Genomic DNA, 15480 nt, shown 5'->3' on the forward strand with positions numbered 1-15480 from the left:
ATCAACTGTGGGGGGGGGGGGGGTAAGCCTGCCAACAGAGAAGCAACCAGCTCATTCTTTCTCCAATCCACTGAGAAACCCTGAGAATCCAGTGTGTGATAGCTGAAACCCCTGATGCCGCATTTCTCCTGGAAAGCCTGCCAGATTAATCCTCAACATCACCTGAAGAGGACTGCTCCAAAAAGATCCCAGTGACAGCTGTCTATGTGCACTTGGGATGTCAGGAAAGGGACGACTGACAGAATTCCATATCTTATCCTTTTCTTCAAGAATTAACAAGTATTTGGTCAAAGCTTTTTTTGTCTTTTTTTGTTCAGAGATCTCTGCAGAGAAAACCTCTTATTTTACTTTAACAGGTGTGTGTCTGTGTGTGTCTGTGTCTGTGTGTTTTGGGCTAAGTTAAAAGGGAACTATCATATAGTTGTTTGGTAGTACGGAACTTGAGTATTACTGAAAATAGAGACATGTTGTCGAAGCTTTTCATCTTGCACTCATCAGGACAATCTGAAAGAATAACAATGTAAGGAAAAACAACAATTTTATACTGTATGAGAAGAAAGTGCTGATTGGTTGGCAAGTGAACTCTGATTGGTAGAGGCATTGCCATGGAGAATGCACCAGTTTACGGTGACTGACAGTTAACTGCCAAGCTTTGTTTGAAATTTAAACCAGGCAGCTTGATTCTGATTGGTCAAGGCATTGCCCTGAGGAATGAGCCAGCAAATGGCTGTCACTTATTTTGTTTAGCTGAAACAGGCGCATACAATAAGTTTGTATGGCTGCATATACGAATAAATTTACCCTCATTTGCACCTCAAAGCATGGCACCTACATGACAGAGTGAGTCCATATACCAGACTAAGCTTCCCCCACCTGTTGTTGAAGCACCCCAGTTGTGACAAGCATCATGTTGTTGTTCAGCGATGTTCAATATCTGCATCCTTGCTCTTCTAGACGAAGAGGGCCCACAATAGTTGGGAGGTGTGCAGGACCAGTGGCGGGGTGCCAGACCTGAGGCTGCTCGCTCAAGCTGAGGAAGAAGCGCTGGAGCTAGCTGGCAGCCGGGGAGCACATGCCATTTCAGATGTGGAGCTTGGGGCCCCAGGTGAACGGACTGATTTTTGACAAACGCAATGATTCCTCATAACATCTCATATTTAGAGACCATGCTGTCATCATTCCGACACTTGTACCATAAAACCTAAATGTCTGCTTTTCACATTGTATCTTGCAGGGTGACACTCCGAATCGACATTGGAGGCCTTGGAGACTTCCAGCACCTCTGAGGAAGAGACAATCTCAGAGGATGCAGCATCCCATGACAGTCCCACACCTTCCACCAATGCAGATACATTCACCACAGTGGGAATCCGTTCTGCTTTAGAATCTGGGTCACAAGTTGGTGAGAGCACTGCACACGCGTCCAAACAGCTGGCTGAGGCTGAGAAAGGCAACGCTTCTGACTGTCGGAGGACTGTGGGTGTCCAGTCCCATGCTGAGCTCCAGGCTGATGATAATCCTCTGGTGTCTGTAGTACAGACATGCTGGAGTTGCAGGGAGAATTAAGGCAACATCTGGCGGAGATGCCACAGGCCATGCGCAGCCTTGAGCGGATGGTGAGGGAGTTCATCCAGGCCATGACAGTTGCCATGTCCCAGGCATGTCCATGGAGAGGCTGACGATCCTCATGGAGAGCCAGATTCCAATGATTTGCACTGACCAGCTAACCCTCACCTCGGCCATGAGCTGGACACAGCAGTGGCAAGGCGAGAGAGGGACCAGGGGCCTGGAGATTGTTTCTGCTACTGGTCCTTCTCGGGAGATCAACGAGGTTCTTACAAGCCTTGAGAGGGAGGAGGCAAGCCTGTGCTCCACATCTGAGGTCCCCTCTCAGGGCGATTTCATACCTGTTTTCACGGGTGAGAAGCTTATGTCATTATCGATGCCAGTAAATGTGCTTTTCTAACAAATGTAGCCTTTTTACTGTGTGAATGACATATGTCACCATGTACCAATTATGTATCCTCCCATTACATCATTGGCCTGACAGTACTGCCAATGGAAAGAATAACATCATTGCCATGCCAGTATGCGTGATGTGGCACTGCACGGATGTATATCAAAATGTATTCAAAGATGGAGTATCCACAACCCTCTGGGGTAGAGAATTCCAAAGATTCACAACCCTTTGAGTGAAGTAATTTCTCTTCATCTCAGTCCTAAATGATCAGCCCCTTATCCCGAGACTGTGCCCCCGTGTTTTAGATTCCTCAACCAGCAGGAACAATCTCCCAGCTTCCACCTTATCTAGCCTCTTTAGAATCTTGTATGTTTCAATGAGATCGCCTCTTATTCTTCTAAACTCCAGAGAATATAGGCCTAATTTACTTAGTCTTTCATCATAGGGCAACCCCCTCACCCCAGGGACCAATTTAGTGAACTTTCGCTGTACCGCGTCCAATGCAAGTATATCCTTTCTTAAACGTGGAGACTAAAACTGCACACAGTATTCCAGATGTGGTTTCACCAAAATCCTGTACAACTGTAGCAATACTTCCTTATTCCTGTACTCCAATCCTCTTGCAATAAAGGCCTTCCTAATTGTTTGCTGTACTTCCATGCTAATGTTCTGTGTTACTTGTACTAGCACACCCAAGTCTCTTTGAACATCAACACTTACAAGTTTCACACCTTTTAAAAAAGATTCTGCTTTTCTATTCTTACGACCAAAGTGTATAACTTCACACTTCCTTACATTATACTCCATTTGCCATCTTGTTGCCCACTCACTTAACCTGTCTATATCTCTTTGCAGCTTTGCTGTGTCCTCCTCACAGCTTACCTTTCCACTTACCTTTGTATCATCAGCAAACTTAGATACATTACTCTCTGTCTCTTCATCCAAGTCATTAATACAGATTGTAAATAGTTGAGGTTCCAGCACTGATCCTTGCAGCACTCCACTAGCCTGCCAACTTGAAAATGCCCCATTTATGCCCACTCTTTGCATCCTGTCCATTAACTAATCCTCTATCCATGCTAATATATTACCCCCAACTCCATGAACCATTATCTTGCCTACTAACCTTTAGTGTGGGACCTTATCAAATGCTTTTTGGAAATCCAGATATACTACATTTTTGTTGTCCTTTATCTACCCTACTAGTTACATCCTCAAAAAAGCTCTTAATAAATTTGTCAAACAAGATTTCCCTTTAGTAAAATCATGTTGACTTGTTTTAATCATACTGTGCTTTTCTAAGTACATTGTTAAGACTTCCTTAATAATAGATTCCAGTATTTTCACGATGACTGATGTTAGGCTAACTGGTCTGTAGTTCCCTGTTTTCTCTCTCCCTCCTTTCTTGACAAGCAGTGTAACATTTTGAAAAGCAGTGGAACATAATGGGAAACAAGGCAATGGCGGAAGCATTGAACAGGTATTTTGTGTCTGTCTTCACTGTAGAAAACACAATAAACAACCCAAGAATACTGAAAATAAAGAGGTAAAATGCAGGGAGGAACTTAAAACAATCACAATCACTAGAGAAAAGGTACTGGGAAAACTATTAGAACTAAAAGCTGATAAGTCCCCTGAACCTGATGGGCTGCATCCTAAGGTCTTAAAAGAAGTAGCTTAAGAGATAGTAGAGGCATCGGTTGTGATCTTCCAAAATTCTCTAGATTCTGGAAAGGTCCGAGTGGGACTGGAAAATTGCAAATGTAACACCTCTATTCAAGAAAGGAGGGAGACAGAAAGCAGGAATTTTTTTTTATTCATTCATGGGATGTGGGCGTCGCTGGCTAGGCCAGCATTTATTGCCCACCCCTAATTGCCCTTGAGAAGGTGGTGTTGAGCTGCCTTCTTGAACCACTGCAGTCCATGTGGGGTAGGTACACCCACAGTGCTGTTAGGAAGGAAGTTCCAGGATTTTGATCCAGTGACAGTGAAGGAATGGCGATATAATTCCAAGTCAGGATGGTGTGTGACTTGGAGGGGAACTTGCAGGTGGTGGTGTTCCCATGCATTTGCTGCCCTTGTCTTTCTAGTTGGTAGAGGTCGCGGGTTTGGAAGGTGCTGTCTAAGGAGCCTTGGTGCATTGCTGCAGTGCATCTTGTAGATGGTACGCACTGCTGCCATTGTTCGTCGGTGGTGGAGGGAGTGAATGTTTGTAGATGGGGTGCCAATCAAACGGATTGCTTTGTCCTGGATGGTGTGGAGCTTCTTGAGTGTTGTTGGGGCTGCACCCATCCAGGCAAGTGGAGAGTATAGACCAGTTAGCCTAACATCTGTCATAGGAAAAATGCTAGAATCCATTATTAAGGAGGTTAAAGCAGGACATTTAGAAAATCATAATATATTCAGGCAGAGTCAACATTGTTTTGTGAAAGGGAAATCGTGTTTGACTAATTTATTAGAGTTCTTTGAGGAAGTAACAAGCAAGGTGGATAGAAGGGAACCTGCAGATGTGATGTACAAAAGGCATTTGATAAGGTGCCACATCAAAGGTTACTACCCAAAATAAGAACTGATGGTGTAGGGGGTAACATATTAGCATGTATAGAGGAATCGTTAGCTAACAAGAAGCAGAGAGTAGAGATAAATGGGTCATTTTCGGCTTGGCAAGCTGTAACTAGTGGAGTGCTGCACGGATCAGTACTGGAGCTTTAACTATTTACAATCTATATCAAGTAAGATTCACACCACACAAGTGCCAGGCAATGAACATCTCAAACAAGACAGAATCTAACCATCACTCCTTGATGTTCAATGGTAGTACCATTGCTAAATCCCCCACTATCAACATCCTGGGATTCAGCATTGACCAGAAACTGAACTGGACCAGCCACATAAATGCTGTGGCTACAACAGCAGGTCAGAGGCTGGAAATTCTGCAGCGAGTAACTCACCTCCTGACTCTCCAAAGCCTGTCCACCATCTACAAGGCACAAGCCAGGAGTGTGATGGAATACTCTCCACTTGCCAGGACGGGTGCAGTTCCAACAACACTCAAGAAGCTCAACACCATCCAGGACAAAGCAGCCCATTTGATTGGTACCCCATCTACCACCTTCAACATTCACTCCCTCCACCACTGAAGCACAGTGGCAGCAGTGTGTATCATATACAAGATGCACTGCAACAACTCACCAAGACTCCTTCGACAGTACCTTCCAAACCGGCAACCTCTACCACCTAGAAGGACAAGGGCAGCAGATGCACGGGAACACCACCACCTGCAAGGTTCACTGCAAGCCACACACCATCCTGATTTGGAACTATATCGCTGTTCCTTCACTGTCACTGGGTCAAAATCCTGGAACTCCCTTCCTAACAGCACTGTTGGTGTACCTAAACCCCACGGACTGCAGCGGTTCAAGAAGGCTGCTCACCACCACCTTCTCAAGGGCAATTAGGGATGGGCAATAAATGCTGGCATAGCCAGCGATGCTCACATCCCCCAAATGAATAAAAAGAAATGACTTGGATGAAGGGACCGAATGTATGGTTGCTAAATTTGTAGATGATACAAAGTTAGGTGTCAAGAGAACATAAAGAATCTACAAAGTCATAGAGTTTTACAGCACAGAAACAGGCCCTTCGGCCCAACGCGCCTGCGCCGACCATCAAGCACCCTTCCAAACTAATCCCATTTTCCAGCTCTTGGCCCGTAGTCTTGTATGCTATGGCATTTCAAGTGCTCATCCAACTACTTCTTAAATGTTGTGAGGATTCCTGCCTCTACCACCCCTTCAAGCAGTGTGTTCCAGATTCCAACCACCCTTTGGGTGAAATTTTTTTTCCTTAAATCCCCTCTGAACCCCCTGCCCCTTACCTTAAATCTATGTCCCCTAGTTATTGACCTCTCTGCTAAGGGAAAAAGTTTCTTCCTATCTATCCTATCAATGCCCCTCATAATTTTGTATACCTCAATCAGGTCCCCCCTCAGCCTTCTCCGCTCCAAGGAAAACAACCCAGCCTATCCAGTCTCTCCTCCTAACTGAAATGCTCCAGCCCAGGAAATATCCTGGTGAATCTCCTCTGCACCCTCTCCATTGCAATCGCATCCTTCCTATAGTGTGGTGACCAGAACTGTACACAGAACACCAGCTGTGGCCTAACTAGCGTTTTATACAGCTCCATCATAACCTCCCTGCTCTTAAATTCTATGCCTTGGCGAATAAAGACAAGTATCCCGTATGCCTTTCTAACCACCTTATCTACCTGTGCTGCTGCCTTCAGTGACCTATGGAGAAGCACCCCAAGGTTTCTCTGACCCTCTGTACTTCCTAGGGTCCTACCATCCATCGTATATTCCATTGCCTTGTTAGACCTCCCAAAGTGCATCACCTCACACTTCTCAGGATTAAACTCCATTTGCCACTGCTCTGCCGATCTTACCAGCACATCTATATCGTCCTGCAATCTAAGGCTTTCCTCCTCACTATTTATGACACCACCAATCTTTGTGTCGTCTGCGAAGTTACTGATCATACCTCCTATATTCACGTCTAAATCATTAATGTACACTACAAACAGCAGGGGTCCCAGCACCAATCCCTGCGGTACACCACTGGTCACAGGCCTCCATTCACAAAAACAACCCTCTACTATCTCCCTCTGCCTCCATCCACAAAGCCAATTTTGAATCCAATTTGCCAAATTACCCTGGATCCTATGAGCTCTTACTTTCTTAACCAATCTCCCATGCGGGAACTTATCAAAAGCCTTACTGAAGTCCATGTAGATTACATCAACTGCTTTACCCTCATCTACACATCTAGTCACCTCCTCGAAAAATTCAATCAAATTTGTTAGACACGATCTCCCCCTGACAAAGCCATGCTGACTATTCCTGATCAATCCCTGCCTCTCCAAGTGGAGGTTAATCCTGTCCCGCAGAATTTTTTCCAATAATTTCCCTACTACTGGCGTTAGACTCACCAACCTGGTTTATCCCTGCTATCTTTGTTGAATAATGGTACCACATTTGCTGTCCTCCAGTCCTCTGGCACCTCTCCTGTGGCCAGAGAGGATTTGAAAATTTGTGTTAGAGCCCCTGCTATCTCCTCCCTTACCTCACATAGCAGCGTGGGATACAACTCATCTGGGCCTGGGGATTTATCCGCCTTTATGCCCGTTAATACAGCTAATACTTCCTCTCTTTCAATACTAATATGTTCAAGTATATCACAATCCCCCTCCCTGATCTCTACACCTATATTGTCCTTCTCCATTGTGAACACAGATGAAAAGCAATCATTTAAAACCTCACCTATGTCCTCTAGTTCCACACACAGACTGCCAATTTGGTCCCTAATGGACCCCACTTTTTCTCTGGTTATCCTCTTGCCCCTAACATACTTATAAAATGCCTTAGGATTTTCCTTTTGTTGTCTGCCAGTGATTTTTCATGTTCCCTCTTCGCTGTCCTAATTATTTTTTTAAGTACTCCCCTACACTTTCTACACTCCTCAAGAGCCTCCGCTATTTTCAGCACTCTGAATCTACCATACGCCTCCTTTTTTTTCCTAATCCAATCTTCTATATCCCTTGACATCCGGAGTTCCCTTGACCTGTTGGTCCTACTCTTCACCTTTACAGGAACATGCTGGACCTGAACCCTAACTATTTCCTTTCTAAATGACTCCCACTGGTCTGATGTAGACTTTCCTATAAGAAGCTGCTCCCAGTTCACTTTGGTCAGATTCTGTTTTATCATATTGAAATCTGCCTTCCCCCAATTCAGTACTCTTATTTCTGGTCCCTCTATGTCCTTTTCCATAACAACCTTAAATTTTACAGAGTTATGGTCACTATCCCCGAAATGCTCCCCCACTGCCACTTCTACTACTTGCCCGGCTTCATTCCCTAGGATTAAGTCCATTACCGCTCCTCCTCTTGTAGGACTCTCTACGTACTGGCTGAAAAAGGTCTCCTGAATGCACTTGAGAATTCCGCCCCCTTTAAGCCTTTTGCACTAATACTATCCCCTCTAATATAGGGAAAGTTGAAATTCCCTACTATCATTACCCTATTATTTTTGCACCTCTCTGAGATTTGCCTACATATCTGCTCCTCAAAACTGCCTGACTGTTTGGAGGCCTGTAGTACACTCCCAGCCAAGTGATAGCTCCTTTTTTGTTTTTAAGTTCTACTCATATGGCCTCACTAGAGGAACCTTCTAAGATATCATCCCTCCTTACTGCAGTAATTGACTCTTTAATCAACAATGCAATGCCACCTCCTCTTTTACCCCCTCCCCTATCACGTCTGAAGATTCTATACCCTGGGATATTAAGCTGCCAGTCCTGCCCTTCCCTCAACCATGTCTCAGTGATAGCAATAATATCATATTCCCATATGTTAATCAACGCCCTCAATTCATCAGCCTTACTAGTAAGACTCCTTGTATTAAAATAGATACAAGCCAGCCTTGCATTATTTGCTTGTGACTTAAAAGGTCTACATTTACTCTGCCCTCCAGACTGACTTAGCTTCTCACTTATATTTGATTGTACATCACCCCCTACTGTGCTTCCACTTTATATGTCATCCCCCTGCCAAATTAGTTTAAACCCCCCCAACAGCACGAGCAAACCTCCCAGCAAGGATGTTGGTCACTTTCTTGTTCAGGCACAACCCATCCATCTTATACAGATCCCACCTTTGCCAGAAACAGGCCCAGTGATCCAGGAAACTAAAGCTCTCCCTCCTGCCCCATTTCCCCAACCATGCATTCATCTGCTCTAACCTCCTATTCATATACTCACTAGCCCGTGGCACTGGAAGAAACCCAGAAATTACAACCCTTGAGGCCCTACTTTTTAATCTGCTACTAAATTCTTTTTGCAGTACCTCACCCCCCTTTCTACCTATGTCATTGGTAGCAACGTGGACCACGACCTCCGGCTGGGCACCCTCACCCTCCAGAATACTTTGTAGCAGCTCGGTGATATCCAAAACCCTTGCACCAGGGAGGCAACAAACCATCCTGGAATCACGTCTGCGACCACAGAAACACCCATCTGTTCCTCTAACCATAGAATCCCCTACCACTATTGCCCTCTTGTCCCTTTTTTTCCATCCCAGCACAGCTGAGTCACCCATGATATTCCAGTTATGACTCTTGGTGCATTCTCCAGAGGAACCCTCTTTCTCATCAGTACTCAGAACTGAATACTGGTTAGAAGGCGGGATGTCCTCTGGGGACTCCTGCACTACCTGCCCTGACTTCTTTGTCCATCTGGCAGCCACCTAGTCACCCCCCGACTGTGCTCGCCTAGGCACCGGCTTGACTACCTTCTGAAACGTGCCATCCATGTAGTCCTCCACCTCGCGGATGTGCCACAGTGACTCCAGCCGCCGCTCGAGCTCCGAAACCCGAAGCTCAAGCTTCTGCAACCGGAGACACTTTCTGCAGACATGTTCGCCAAGGTCACATGGCACGTCCACGACTTCCCACATTGCACTGGAGGCACATTCCGCTTGGCCAAGCTGCCCTGCCATTACTTACTTTTACAAAAAGGATTTAGATAGGTTAAATGAGTGAGCAAAAATTTGGCAGATGGAGTATGATGTGGGATAATGTGAATTTGTCTACTTTGGCAGGAAGAATAGTAAAGCCATATATTATTTAAATGGAGAGAAACGGCAGAATGCTGCAGTACCGAGGGACCTGGGTGTCCTGGTACACGAATCACAAAAAGTTATTATGTAGGTACACCAATTGATTAGGAAGGCAAATGGAATGTTGGTGTTTATTGCAAGGGGAATCGAGTATAAAAGTTGGGAAGTATTGCTGCAGCTGTACGGGGCCTTAGTGAGACCATATCTGGAGTAGTGTGTACAGTTATGAACTCGTTACTTAAAAAAGGATACAATTGCAGTAGAAGTAATCCAGAGAAGGTTTACTCGACTGATTCCTGGGATGAAGGGGTTAGCTTATGAGGATAGGTTGAGCAGGTTGGGCCTATACCCAAATTGTACTTTAGAAGAATGAGAGGTGATCTTATTGAAACATAGAAGATCCTGAGGAGACTTGACAGGGTGGATGCTGAGAGGATGTTTCCCCTTGTGGGAGAGTCTGGAAATGGGGGACACAGTTTAAAAATTAGGGGTCTCCATTTAAGACTGAAGTGAGGAGTAATTTTTTTCTATCAGAGGGTTGTTATTCTTTGGAATTCTCTTCCCCAAAGAGCATTGGAGGCTGGATGATTGAATATATTCAAGGCGGAGTTAGATAAATTTTTGATTGCCAAGAACGTCAAGGGTTATGGGGGGGCGGGGCAGACAGGAAAGTGGAGTTGAGGCCATAATCGGATCAGCCATGATCTTATCGAGTGGCGGAGCAAGCTCAAGGGTTTACTCCTGGCCTACTCCTGGTCCTAATTCTTGTGTTCTTGGGTCTAGGGTGAGTTTTTGAAGAGGGGGCAGTTTTCAAAGGGAGAGATCATGACAGGCCATGATGGGAGATAGCTGAGTAACTAGGGAAAGTTACAGGTTTTGGGCTTGGCCAGGGGAGAACCTTGGGGAAGTTTGGCTTGGTGAGCAAGGGGAAGGGGAATTTGGCAGAAGCAGCTAAATGGATGATCTCAATTTTAGCGAAAATGAATTTGATGAGATCCTCACACTTGTTTTTGGGGGTGAGGGTGGAGGGGGTGAGGGGGCAGGTTTAAGGAGATGAATGATCATGGAAAAAAATAAGCTGGGGTTAGCTTTGCATTCCAGGCCTATTCTGGGCCCCGACGAAGGAGCACATGCCATCCATCGGTATGCTTGAGGCCTTCCGCAACTAGTGTGCACCGCAGAGACTGGAGTGTGTTGTGGATACGATGAATAACAACACTATTATTCAATTTGGTAAGTTTTCTTTATTTTTTATTACTTGGGTTATATTAGTTGTATGCCTGTATAAGGGACACTTTTGATGGATTTGGGGGGAGGTTGATGGCACTGGGCAACCTACTGTCTCCTTATGGTTTAATCAGAAAGGTATGATGGGGACAGTGAGCAGTTTTGACAAAAGGCTGCCACATTTTACCTCAAGCCCAAAAGGTGCAGCTCCAGCTCCAACTCCAGTCCGCGATCCGCTGGGAGCTGTTGTTCGGGTTTTGCGGCGTGCCGACATCCGGGTGCCTCCCCGGGACGCCTCGCCCCCTCCTGCGCCGCGTCATCAGCCGGAGACAAGATGGCGGGCGGGAGGCAGCTGAGCTCCGGAGCGAGTGTGAACGGCGGGCAGCATCGCTCCCCCGCCGTTGCCGCTACCTCCAGCTGCTGGTGAACTACCGCCGTACCAGGGTCAAGGAGCTCGTTCCTCTGGGGAATTTCCCCCGTCCACTCCCCCCCTGGTCTCAGCGAGGACTGAAGCCTGTTGTGCTGAGAGCCGGAGAGGAGTCTTTGTGCTGAGCGGCTGGGCCGGAGCCGGTGGCTCTCACTCGGCGATGTATTTCCTGAGCGGATGGCCCCGGCGGCTCCTGTGTCCCCTCAAAGGATTGGAGAAGCCGTTTTACATCCATCCCGACTCGCGGAGACTGGTATTCGCACTCCTGTCGCAGACACAGATCAGCCTGTGGTACAGCAGGGTGAGTAGAGGCTGGTCGCCAGCAGCAACTCCATCCTAACAAACAATAAGTGTACGTGTATATATATATATATGTGTGTGTGTGTGTATTTTATAAGGGCTGTCTTTCTCTGGTGGGGAATCCACTGCGACGCACAGTGTGGCTGTCCTACCTCCCCGTTCTCACTCCGCTGAGTTGTCACTGGAGTCAGATCTTCAACAGTCTGGGGATGCTGCCAAAGTGTATTTAAAACTGAGTTAAAGGGGTTGTGTGCGAGAAGCGGAGGAGCTTTAAAGATGCGCGGTGGGTTTTTTTTTTAAGTGGAAGAAATATCTTGTTGAAATGATCTCCAGATTCTCTCAGCTCTGAACCTTATGTGGATGATTTTGGGTGATTGGTAGCTCCAACACCACTACACGTCTCTGCCAAAATTTCCCCCCCAAGTGTAAGAAGACTGACCACTCGGGATTAAATTGTCAAGCACAGGGCATAGCTTTCTAGTGTTAGTGTCTCATCTCATTTATCGTTTTGCAGATCTGTGGGTGGTTGATTATGTTCTCTCTGAAATAGTATTAAGAATAACAGCTGGTTTGAGTGTGTGTTCTGATAGTGTAATGCACAGCTGTAGTGCATAGCAAGTTCTAATGTATGGAGGGGTGGAGGTGACATTGTCAATCCAAGACTGAAGTTTGAGTAATTTATTAAACATCATCAGAACCCTGAGATCCATTGCTGCCTTCTAGCCCCCTCTATTATGTGCATATGTGTCTGTGGTTTTTTTTGGGGAAGAAGAAATGATATTGGTGCCTGATATGATGAGCAGTATTATATTGTTATTTGGTGTACTATTATACTGATAGGCTGTTGTATCTTATATATGTAATGAGCGCTTTCAAATTCTCAACCTGTGGCCCTCCATTTGTCACAATGCTCCTGCAGCTGTCGATCTGCAAGGTTGTTTTCTCACCTCTACCTTTGGTGCTCTCATCCCTTGGAACAGCCCCCGTCTTGACTCACTCAAGCCCAAAGGGTAGGCTTGACGCACAATTGTTTTATCCATTACTCATCAGATCAGGTTGGAACACTGCTGGGCTCTGCTCTCCTCTGCTAAAACTGATCACTATTCCAAAATCGTCATGAAATGCAACAATAATCCTGGCTTTTCTCCACTACACTCCATCTCACCTTAATAGTTATTCCCTGTCTCCTTTACCCTCACCTCCAGATCAGTTGCAGGGAGCTCATGGACTCCTTAGTCACTAAGATTGAGACCATCCATTCAGCTGTGTCCTCCACAGTGCTTCCATTCGCTCACCATACCAAACTTTTCCCAAGGTTCTCACTGCTCTCGACCCTTTCTCTAGTTTCTCTCCTATCTCTCATCATGACCTCTCCTTGAAAACTGTCCCCCCCTCAAAAGGCCCACTCTTAACTCCTCTGTACTTGCAAACTACCACCACATCTCCAACCTCCCTGTCCTCTCCAAAGTCTTTCAGTGTGTCATTACCTCCCACATCCATAGTCCTCTTTCCCAGAGCTCCATGTTTGGAACCCTCCATTCAGGTTTCTTATCAAAGTCACAAATGACTGCCACCGTCATGTTGGATAAGGTAAGCTATCCCCTGCCCTTCTCGGCCTGCCTGCAGCTTTTGGCAGGTTGACCATACCATCCTCCTATATTCCTCCACCGTTATCCAGCTGGATGTGATTGCACTCACCTGGTTCCATTCTGTCTCCTAAAATAGCTTCTGTTCCTGTACCCACACCAATGTTTAATTGGGAAGCATTGATCATCTCAAGCCAAAGAATCAGCAAAATAGGGAATTAAATCCAGTCCTTCAGTGCATTAAATTTTACATCTTTGTGCTCTTCTGATACCTCATAGCCACTGCTGCGCCCTACCTCTGCAACCTTGCCCTCCTGTATATCCTATCCTGCATCCTTTGGCCCTTGAACTTGTTGGGCTTTTGTGCATCACACATTGGTGGCAGAGCTTTCAGCCCCCTTAGCTGGAACTCCATCACTAAATGCCACCACTGCTTCGCATTTCCACTTCTCTCTTCCTTCAAAACTATCTCAAAACCCATCTTTTTAGGTGCGTTGTAATGCTAATCTTTCCCATTATGGTGAACACTGATCCTCTTTCCCCTCCTCTTTTCCATGAAATACTAGGGGGCATTTTCTACATTGAAGGTGCTATGTAAGTGCAAGTTGTAGCAGCGGCAAGTTGATTCCTAGACATGGTGATAGGCTACTCCAAAAATAGAGTGGAAATAGGAGCTCTGGGGCCGTAGTGCAGGACTGCAGTAAAATAAAATCTCAAACCGTGCTGCATGCTTCATACTACCTGGGAGCTACAGGAGATACAGTGTTGTGTAACTGGAGCATGTATGCTACTCATTTGGTAGAGGCAGGCTCAATTAAAAAGAATATCAATATCCCCTTTAGAGGTTTGTATTTGATTTTAACAGCAGTAATAAAGGGTGGAATCTTACCAGCTTAGAAGATTCTCGGGCTTTGGGACCATATGCAGGTCCCGACCCCGATGGTGTTCGAGTCTTGCCTGTCTGTGTGATCTTCCTGGAGACAGCCAGTTAAGGAGCTGACTCTGGGAGCACCGTCAAAATGGGGACAGCGGGCAGGCTTTGCAGGCAGGAGGACCAATTGGATTGCCTGAGGCTGTAGACTACTGGCAGCCCCACCAGGAGAGGCGGGTGCTGCCGATGTAGGAAGGAGGCTGAGGGGACCTGATTGAGGTATACAAAATTAAGAGGGGCATAGATAGGGTAGATAGGATGAAACTTTTTCCCTTAGCAGAGGTGTCAATAACTAGGGGGCATAGATTTAAGGCAAGGGCAGGAGGTGTACAGGGATTTGATGGGAAAAAAATTTCACCCAGAGGGTGCTTGGAATCTGGAGAATACTGCCTGAAGGGATGGTAGAGGCAGGTACCCTCACAACATTTAAATATTTAGATGAGCACTTGAAATGCATTAACATTCAAGGCTACGGGCCAAGTACTGGAAAATGGGATTAGAATAGATAGGTGCTTGGTGGCCGGCATGGACACGATGGGCCGAAGGGCCTGTTTCTGTGCTGTATAACTCTGACTCTATGAGGATGCCTCAATTGAGGTGCCCTCTGAAGAATTTTTTAAAAATTGGTAAATATGGCCACAGCTGTACAACCATCATTGTGGAAACTTTGACCTCAGCTGGGGGCCCATCTGCTGTCAGGAAGGTCCCAGTGGCATGACTATTCTGCCCTCAGTTGGGCACTTAATTGACAATAATTGGCTACCCGCTCCAGGCAGGTGGGTAGACATTGCCATTCTGAACCTGCCTCCAGTGGGATCGCATCAGATAGACAACATGATGTGCAACTTTCACAAATTCCTCTCCTGCCTCGCCTCCAAAGCTGCCTCCGCTTGGCGGATAAGATTCCCATCCATAATGTATATTTTGACACTTCATCTTAAAGTTAAATGTTGCTATTTAATGTACAAAAAAAGTCTTTTTTTTTGAAGATAAAAGAGTTTGAGGAGTTCTGTTGCTGTGTTTTGTAGCTTTGGTACCTCATTTTAAAACCATGTACACTCTTGGTACTAAAATGCTGTTTCACAGATCATAGAATCATGCCGAGATTCTTTGCTACTGTGCACTTTAACAATATCTATCATTGACATGCTTAGCTGTCACAACTCAGTCATTCGATAACTATCTACTAATGGTTAACATCATAAAGAATGTTTTAATTAAATTTTTTGGGAATAAGGGATTTTAGATTCGTGCCTTGTGGTTTAAGCTATTTTTTGGACTAAGTGATCATTTCTAGAACTGTGGGCTGGTTGCAGCCAAAATGGTCTGGAATGATTCTTTGCCAGCTTTTTAAAGAACTGAGCAACAAGAGGAAGAA

At 45.7% G+C, this 15480-nt stretch overlaps 1 protein-coding gene across 3 annotated transcripts in view; it reads left to right on the plus strand.

Annotated features, from left to right (window-relative positions):
* The first annotated feature begins 11178 nt into the window (after positions 1-11178).
* Positions 11179-15480, plus strand: part of ric1 (RIC1 homolog, RAB6A GEF complex partner 1) — a 201169-nt gene continuing 196867 nt past the window's right edge. For 2 of the 3 annotated variants that reach the window (XM_068030703.1, XM_068030704.1), the window contains exon 1: positions 11179-11586. In XM_068030703.1, the coding sequence (XP_067886804.1) occupies positions 11446-11586 (141 nt within the window). In that variant the 5' untranslated portion in view covers positions 11179-11445. Of the gene's footprint in view, positions 11638-15480 lie in introns of all 3 variants that reach the window. The other variant, XM_068030705.1, reaches the window with a different exon arrangement.

The sequence above is a fragment of the Heterodontus francisci genome, chromosome 4 (assembly GCF_036365525.1).
Source record: "Heterodontus francisci isolate sHetFra1 chromosome 4, sHetFra1.hap1, whole genome shotgun sequence".
Lineage (NCBI taxonomy): Eukaryota > Metazoa > Chordata > Chondrichthyes > Heterodontiformes > Heterodontidae > Heterodontus > Heterodontus francisci.